The sequence below is a fragment of the Musca autumnalis genome, unplaced genomic scaffold (assembly GCF_047663935.1).
Source record: "Musca autumnalis isolate F117 unplaced genomic scaffold, ASM4766393v1 scaffold_1, whole genome shotgun sequence".
Taxonomy (NCBI): Eukaryota; Metazoa; Arthropoda; class Insecta; order Diptera; family Muscidae; genus Musca; species Musca autumnalis.
Window position 1 is genome coordinate 289,392,550 of NW_027411644.1, and position 8,993 is coordinate 289,401,542.

General features: G+C 39.4%; 1 protein-coding gene across 1 annotated transcript; it reads left to right on the forward strand.

Annotated features, from left to right (window-relative positions):
• Positions 1-999: 999 nt before the first annotated feature.
• LOC141389686 (SH3KBP1-binding protein 1) lies at positions 1,000-8,664 on the forward strand. The gene is made up of 4 exons (XM_073961597.1): positions 1,000-1,541; positions 2,984-4,296; positions 4,360-4,479; positions 7,034-8,664. Exons 1-4 carry the CDS (start codon positions 1,486-1,488, stop codon positions 7,993-7,995), a joined length of 2,451 nt encoding a protein of 816 aa, XP_073817698.1. The 5' UTR covers positions 1,000-1,485; the 3' UTR covers positions 7,996-8,664.
• The last annotated feature ends 329 nt before the right edge of the window (positions 8,665-8,993 follow it).

Sequence of the window (8,993 nt, forward strand, 5' to 3'; positions counted from 1 at the left end):
AAAAAATTACCACATATAGTGCTTTTTATCCCGATTTCAACCATGTATTGCTTTTGTTGCGGAAATGTATACTTCCCAAGATATGGGCCTCCAAAGTTCCACAAAGGCCCTAGTCTAAAATGTTGGCAAACCACCGCAGAAAATTATGAAAACATTGCCACAAATAGTGATGTTTATACTGATTTCAACGATGTATTATTTTGTTGAAGGGTATGTGTACTTCCCGAGATATAGGCCTCCAAAAAAATTAAATTTAAAAGAAAATTTTGTTCCCGTTCCCGAGATTTGCATCTGTCCATAGGAGAAAGTCTAAAATCCCGGCCGAAGGCCGGCTATTTAGAAAAAAACACGCCGCTCAAGGCACATTAAAGAAGTTAGCCGACTCGTGTCAGCTGATTGAACATGAAATGTCAAATAAAATTGTTGTAATTGGGAAATGTAAACAAACATCTTGTTCTTATTGGCCGAAGCTAAATCGCTGCAAATTTAAGCGCCAAGGCGAATTGATTCTCTTTACAAATTTTGACGTATTATGTTACGGCAAAAGTTGCTTTGTTGTAGCAATTCGCCGAATCGGCTACCTTCTATATTTGCCTTGACGCCGCTTTTTTACGCTCAGTTTCATGTAAAAGACTAAAGGCCAAGTACTACCTAATTCAAATGAATTAGGCAGCATTTCAATTAGGTAGTACTTGGCCTTTAATCTTTTACATGAAACTGAGCGTGAAAAAAGGGGCGTAATTCATTCTGTTCACACCTTTACTTACCGAATCATATGGTTTTTTGTTTTGATTTTTCATGGCGAATTCCTAGTTTTTTGACGTTTTAGATTCGATCAGCTGGGCTGAGGCATCTACCTTTGTAATTGTACCATGCTTTAAAGCTGAAAACACATATAACGTTTGTGTAGAAGAATAAAACGTTCGGGTAGAAGAATAAAAAAAGCAAACTTGGCAGCACTTTGTCTTTTATTCTTCACCAGAAATGACGCAAAACTTTACTCAATCGTTGGATGTGTTTAGGGCTTAACGTATATGGGTGTTCTTGGCAGGACTACGGCCTGAATTCGCCTTTTGGATCACCTTGTTAAATTCGCTTTGCTTCAAATGTTAAAGCGAACTGGGCATTATTAAGACGCCGTTCTTTGATACAAAGTAACGGCGTCAAGCAAACAAATTTAATCGGTTTTTTTCGATTAATTTAACTCTGATTTTGTCATCTCTAGTAAAAAAATGCAACAAACAACGTCATAATAATCATAATAAAAACATTTGTTTAATACAAAATTAAACTCATTTGTATATTGGATTTGAATAAGAAATCAACAAATAGAGTGGCCAACGCATTGTGAGACGTCCAGAAACAAAACGGTGACAAACAGTGAATTGTGAACGAATCGAAATAAATCGCCACCAAGTGCGGCCCCACTAAGAAGAAGCCAACAATATATTATTAGTGGGTCGTCGTAGTTGGAATTTTCAAGATATGTCCTACTTTGCTCATAGTGGTGATTTAGTTAATCTAAATGTTGGGGGTCAAAGGTAAGTGTTGACTATTACAAAATGTTGATTTAAAATTGGCAGAATTTTTATGTCAAATAATGCTAGTGAAATGGTTTTGTATAGTGTTTTGTTGATTGCTACATTCCATCAGATACAGAATGGATTTTTTCTTAGTTTGTTGTTTAGGGTCACAACAATAGTCGTCGTTGTTGTTGTTTTAGTGTCTTTGTACGGCTTATCTACGCATAGAATGTTATGATGATGAGTTTATTGGGTTAGCAGCGTTGAAGGCAACAATTGAATGAACAGAGTGGGACAATAATTTCAAATAATATCAATGAATGAAAACAAGAGTAAATATGTAAATCAGTCAATATACAAATGTACATACTTAAATGTGTGATGATTTTGCAAAAAAGTATATATGTATGTAGGTATATAATTATTATAAATACATAATAGTACATAGTCATAATACCGCTAAATATAATATCAGGTTAAAAGCAAGTTCTATGGAGTCTTAACTATGTACTTGTGTTGTTGTTGTTAGTATGCTTTTATTGATGCGTGGCTTGTTATTGTTTTTTATTCTTTATTTTCAAAATTTGCTATCACATTTCATGGAGTTATCTAGAAGCAGTCTGTTTTGGTAATTTAATATAAATACATCTTTCAAAAGAGATATTCTTAGTATTAAGTGCCATGTAAGCAAAAAATCGCAAAAGATAGGTAGATAGAAAACATACCAAGAAAACAATATTTTCTTTTTGAAGAAAGATCCAATGGCAAATAAGTAGATACACATGAGCTATATGTATTTGCCAAATTCAGAGGAAATATTAAAACACTGTGGGTACATATTATTGTTGCTTAAATTAGTGGAAAAATAGGCTCCGGGTAAAGATGAGTTTGTTCCCGTATAAGCGGGCCACCACTAGCAATCCCACTGCAGAGGGTTCTTTCGTACTGGATTAACCCGAAACCATACTGTTACGGCGTCCGCCAACCCAGCACCAAACCTATGCTGCTACAACAACAACCAACCCCCAGTTAACAATATAGGCTTATTATATAGCGGGAGGTCCCTAGATTGATGGTAGCCGAAACTTTGCACATTGTAAAATTTCTTCTAAACATAAATCAAGTTCCAATAAGGACAAAACCACCTTCGCGTACATTTCTCACACCCTAGAAAAAGTTCAAAACGTTCCTTTAAGGGCTGTTTGGGGGGGTATCGTGTTGAAATTGTTTATCGAAGGTTCTACATTTGGACATATTCATAGCTATGTAATGTTTTTCGTGGGCAAGTCGATGCTTCATGACTCAATGAGCCAAACTCTCTAAAATCCTACGGTGATCAACCAAAATAGATGGTGGGCACGACAACTCTTGAAAGGAATAACTTCCAAAATTGGATTCAGTTTCAAGATGAACTACATATGTTTTTCTAATTCCATAATTTCCTACCAATTTCTTTTCAGATTTTCAACTTCACGACAAACATTAACATGGATACCCGATACATTCTTTACCGCTTTGTTGAGCGGTCGTATTTCAAGTTTAAAAGATGAAACTGGTGCAATATTTATTGATCGTGACCCAGCTCTATTTTCGATAATTTTGAATTATCTACGTACCAAGGAAATTGATGTGAAAAATTGTGAAATACGAGCACTGCGGCATGAGACGGAATATTATGGTTTGACACCATTAGTTAAGCGTTTGGCTTTGTGTGAGGACCTAAATCATTCCTCGTGTGGAGATGTATTATTTTATGGATTCTTGCCAGCACCACCAATACCACCAAATGATAATATTATTATCAATCAGCAACACAATACTCCAGGAACAAGTGGTATTCAACAAGCAGCAACGGGAGCAACAGGTGTTCAAAACCAGGAAATCTCAAATTCTTCTCGAAGTAATGCTGCTGCTCAGCAGGCATCAGCAGCACCACCTCCTGTCCCTCTCGAACCATGCTTGCCATCAACGTCAGCAGCTGCTGCTTCGTCGACGACGAGTGGTAATGCCAGACCTGGTTCTATGGTACGTGTACCAGAACCCTCAAACGTTGTCTCGAATCGTCATTCTTCCCATTCTCGTAATTCTTCGTGGGATTTGCGTGTGGGTCGTGGCACTTCAGCTGCACCAGACAACCGTTGCTGGTCCTCCGCAACACGTGGCGAACATTCTCGAAATCCTTCTTTAGATTTTATGCGTCATTCTCGAAATTCTTCAGCTGATTTGAATATACTCATACGCAATGACGTTGGATTAGTTTTTTCACCCACCCTAACCTCGAATTGGGTTGATCCGCTGCGAGTGCAAATTATCAAAGCCCATCAAAATTGGTTTGCCGTGGCCTATGCCCATTTTGTGGCCTGCTATCGTGTCAAAGATTCCAATGGTTGGCAATTGGTTTTCACCTCACCCTATATCGATTCCACTATTGAACGTATTGCCATCAATTCCAAAGTGAATATGTCCACCGGTGAAAGTGTACCCAGTAAAATGGTAGCCATTTCATATGGTAGTCAAATACGTTTATGGAGCATCCAAGAGGGTGGTGATAAAACCGATATTGGAACATTCAATTTAAATGTGCGTGTGGAACATTTGTTCTTCATTGGTAGCCAGTTGGTGGCTTTGTCATCGTCATCTTCGGGCAAGATAGGTGTTTGGCATGCTATGACTCAACACTGGCAAATACAAGATTTAGTTCCGGTTTTGTCATTTGATTCGGCCGGATCATTTCTTTTATTGGGTTGCAATAATGGTTCTATATATTATATTGGTGGGTATTATAATGATTATTGAAAGTGGCTTGAACGATTTTGATTGCTTTGATATTTTTTAGACATGCAAAAATTCCCCTTGCGCATGAAGGATAATGATCTCTTGGTTACCGAATTATACAAAGATCCAAATTTGGATCCAATCACAGCCATATCAGTATATTTAACACCAAAAACATCAAGTAAGTACTCAATTTTTTCATCCATAAACTATCCGGCATTTGGGCTTTCAAAATATGTCCAAATAGCTATCCATAAAAAGAAATAAGATATAAAAACATCAACTCCAGGGATAACAATCTTGTCGAGATGCGTGCTTAATGAAACAATTTCCTTCACTCAATATCCTGGAAATGTTGAGCGGAGGGAATTGTGGCCGTTATCCAAGTAGTGATCTCCTACGATTCATAGATCCCCTTTAGCCGCGGTGTCAGGAGAAAGCGTCCCTATCGGTAGTCCAAAGTTTACTGTTACACAATGACTTAGGGATTCTGAAAAATACTAAAAACAAAAACAGTTCTAAATAAACCCATCAATGACATAATTTTAGCAATGCCGCGGAAAATGATAGAACCAGGAGCAGACAGATCTAGACTACGGTCGACGGAGCAATAGATTAGGTAGAAGACGGATATGAAGTGGGCAATCTAGATCCTCCTAAATCTGTTGTCTAAAGAAAGAAGGACTTATCACAGGAGGTTCGTCGGTAAGGAACGCTCGTTCATCTCGATGAAAGAGTGCAGGTTGATCAGCAATGATCTCAAGGCCCATATAATTAAAGTTTCCAAGGCAGGACCGACTTGAGGAACTAACCTCCATAAAGAAATTAATCGAGAATGTTGTTTCGGCACCGAATAGTGTCGTAAATGGGATGAAGATCATCTGCAAGACATTTTGTTCTCGGCGAATGTTGATCCTCCAGTTTGGTAGTGCTGCCATTATAGGGAAACCAAGGTTATTTGCTGTGAGAACAAGGAATCCTTGGGGGTTCTTAAATCGATTCCCCACTACTGCTATTTCATAAAATTACTCTAGTATGGAACACGATTTAAGAACCCCTCGTTTCATGCACGAATACAAAGCAACTGACAATACGGAAGTCAGCCTTCCTCCCAATTAGAGACCCCCTGCCACCTATTAAGTAACAACTAGCCTCGACGAGTAGTAAGCTTAGTTGCCGCGTCCGTGTCGTGGTTGTTCTTGTTGTATAAGCAAAGGTTTGTTGCTGGGTCGACAGTACCTGGCCGAAACGCTTTGGGGTCAATCCGCTACAAAGAACCCTCCGCCGTGGGATTGCCATGATCGTTCTCAGTTCCTCCATATACCAATCCCTCTATGGGAGATACGAAAATCAAAACAAGTAAAGAAGTATCAAATCAATTTGAGAGCAGGTCCTAAACTGAGCTTTTCCGAAATTTTGTGTGGGAGGTACCCGAAGGAGTGGATCGATTGAGTCCATATTGTCTGGTATAAACTTTACGATGTGCGAAGTAAGGACCAAATCGGGTACTCTCTTCAAGAGTTATCGTGCGCACAAATTTTCCGAATATTTCGATATAATCGATATGACCCATCTTCGAACTTAAACTAAGTTTTGGCAAAATATTACAAAAGCCAAATTTTGTTCCAGCCAGCAGACAGACAGACGGACATGGCTAAATCAACTCCAAATTGTCTGAAACGGTTTTCGGATGAGGCACATTTTGCTGAGGGTGTAAAAAGGATGACCAGGTGCAATAGTAGACGCAAGTTCGGGAGGGGGCGATAAAGCAACGCTGACAATAGGCGCTGTCAGACACGCAATACACTCTCAGAGCTCGATCTCCTGACGGGATAAAACATCGGTCGTAACCAAAATGACCACCCTTCCAAGGCAGGACGGTCTGGTGGATAATGTTGTAGAGTATGAAATGGACCGCTTCCGGGAAATGAAAGATAAGCATGCCAAAAGCAGGACTTTGCAGTACTGCAAAAAAATTGTTGACACGAACCCAAGCGGCGTCAGACAAGCGGAATTTAAACTTTGATTCGTGAGGCGTTTCAAGAGGAAATACTCTCACGTTGGGAGGCGCTTACTTTCGATTGAACGGATACCGATCCCTTGCATGGATGCAGTCTCTAGCCGAATAATGGCACAGACGATGTCGGTGCGAGGTAAAATCCGGTGGCCTCAAGCTGCTCGCAAGCGGAATTGAAACTTTGATTCGTGAAGCGTTTCAAGAGGAAATACTCTCACGTTGAGAGGCGTTTCCTTCTGGTCAAACGAATACCGACCCCATGTATGAACAGGGGTGCCAAGTTGGTGGTTTTCCCGCTACTTGTGGTGATTTTTGACGTACAAAAACCACTGTTTTAGCAGGAATGTCAACTGTTTTAAGGTAAAAATCGCTACAGACCTATGGTGCGTATGTGACTGTAGCGATTTTTACCTCGGAACAGTTGGCATCCCTGTGTATGAATGTGGTCTGTAGCCGAATAACTGCGCAGATGCCAGGGAAAATCCGGTGGCCTTAAATTGCTCGAGTCCCTTGCGAACGACATTGGTGTCTGCGGCAGGGTCTAACTACATGACTCTATCGGAAAGAAAGACAACGTCACGGCCAAGCTACCAAGCTGCTTTAAGCGAATTGTTGGTGTGTGACCATGATGCATCCATCCATCAATTCAAATAGAGCAACCTTCAGAAACGTTCCCCATTAATTCCTATTTTATCCACCTCTCCACACTTTTTTATAGGCATCAGCGGTAACTGGATTGAAATCGCTTACGGTACTAAAAGTGGTGCAGTTCGTATAATTGTACAACATCCAGAAACAGCAGGACATGGACCACATCTTTTCGAAACCTTTACAGTCCATCAGAGTCCAGTTACTAAGGTTATGCTATCGGAAAAGTATTTGGTATCAGTGTGCAGTGAATATCACCACGTTCGCACATGGAGTCTGACACGATTTCGTGGTATGCTATCAACACAGCCAGGTTCAACACCGGAAGCTTCATTTAAAATTGTTTCTCTCGATGCCACGGAATCGAATTATAGTTATGTGGCTGGTAATGATTTTGGTCCATATGGAGATTATGATGAGCAGATTTTTGTACAAAAAGTTGTACCCGAAACCGATCAATTATATGTCCGACTGGCATCGAATGGTGATCGTGTCTGTGTCATTAAATCGGTTGATGGCTCGTCGATAACATCGTTTTGTGTTCATGAATGTGAGGTATCCTCACGTATGGGTTCGCGTTTTATTTTGACCGGTCACTGTAATGGCAACATACAAATGTGGGATCTCACAACTGCATTGGCTTTGTTTTTCAAAAAGGATGAAAACCACCACCAGAAGCAGAAAATCAATGGCGGACCCGACACCAACGAGCTACTCCGCCTACTTGACCAATGTGAGATCAGTAATAGCCTCTGCTCAACGCCTTGTATGTCACCGTGTCTCTCAGCTTTGGCAGGCATGGCACACAACAACACTATAGCACGCATGAAAGCCAGCAATCTGGCATTGCTCAATCAATCGTTACAGCAACAGCCGACGGGTGCGTCATCATCATCATCCGCTGCTGCTGCAAATACGGCATCAACATCAACATTATCATCGCAAAATGCAGCACAGCAGCTGCCACAGGCTGGGGGATCACATGCATCGGGGCAGTTACGTGGCCATGCTGGTGGTAATGTCAGTGAATGAAATACGGTAGCAACGTTTCCGGAGGCGGCGTTGGTCGGGCGTATTTATACATCATTTGCAGTGTTCCATTTAATGAATGACATACAAATTTGCTGTAAATGTTTGCGTATTATATTTTGTACTTTATTTTATTTAACTATAATGATGTTATGTGTTTTAATAGCTCCCTGATGGCAGACATAAATAAAAAAAATATCACCATCATCTTCCTTTTTAAACCACCACCACCTACAACTATTATACTAGATATTGAATATAGATTACAAACAGAGAAAAACCAACCTTAAAAAGGTTAACTGCATTAAGCAACACTACACCTAACAAAAACAACAATGTGAAAAGTAATTAATTAGACTATGTAGTTATATATTATTTGAAATTATTTTGGATTCTCCACACTTTTTTATCATCTTAGATATTGTTGTCGACAGAAATTCCATAACAAACCATGCTATCTACCTACATACGCATGTCACGTAGGTAGGTACACAACTGCAGTATGAGAATTTGGAAGAATGTTATATTTGTGTTTGTTTGAATTTAGTTTTAGTTCAGCATTTTAATATAACAAAAAATAGTTTGTTCGATATTATTTACAAAATGTTTTCCCCCTTCTTATTATTATTGTAATAAACAAGAATAGTAAATAAAAAATATTATACAAACACATGTACACAACTCTTATCAATTTGCAATAGATATGGCAGGCCATAACAACATCGCCAAGGATGGAAAATAAATAATGTTTTAGGTATGGCATTCATAATTAATCGGATTAATCGATCTACAAGCCTTATGAGGACCTCGACACACCAAGCAAGGTCACAAAGGAACTTGTAATCCAAATTCCAAATTGTTGCAGGGGTCATTGCCACAACAACTTTGAGTACTGCATACTATGTGAAAATAGAAGAGACTAAAACAATCAAAGACACAAATCTGTTTGGTGTCCATGTGATTGTATATCTCTATTACTTCTCTTCTTTGCAGGTGCCTTA

Bases quoted from the DNA above. Each gene is read 5' to 3' on its own strand.
- LOC141389686 (XM_073961597.1), top strand. From the start codon at position 1,486: ATGTCCTACTTTGCTCATAGTGGTGATTTAGTTAATCTAAATGTTGGG. The intron at 4,297-4,359 runs GTGGGTATTATA...GATATTTTTTAG, and splicing joins TGGTTCTATATATTATATTG to ACATGCAAAAATTCCCCTTG. The intron at 4,480-7,033 runs GTAAGTACTCAA...ACTTTTTTATAG, and splicing joins TTTAACACCAAAAACATCAA to GCATCAGCGGTAACTGGATT.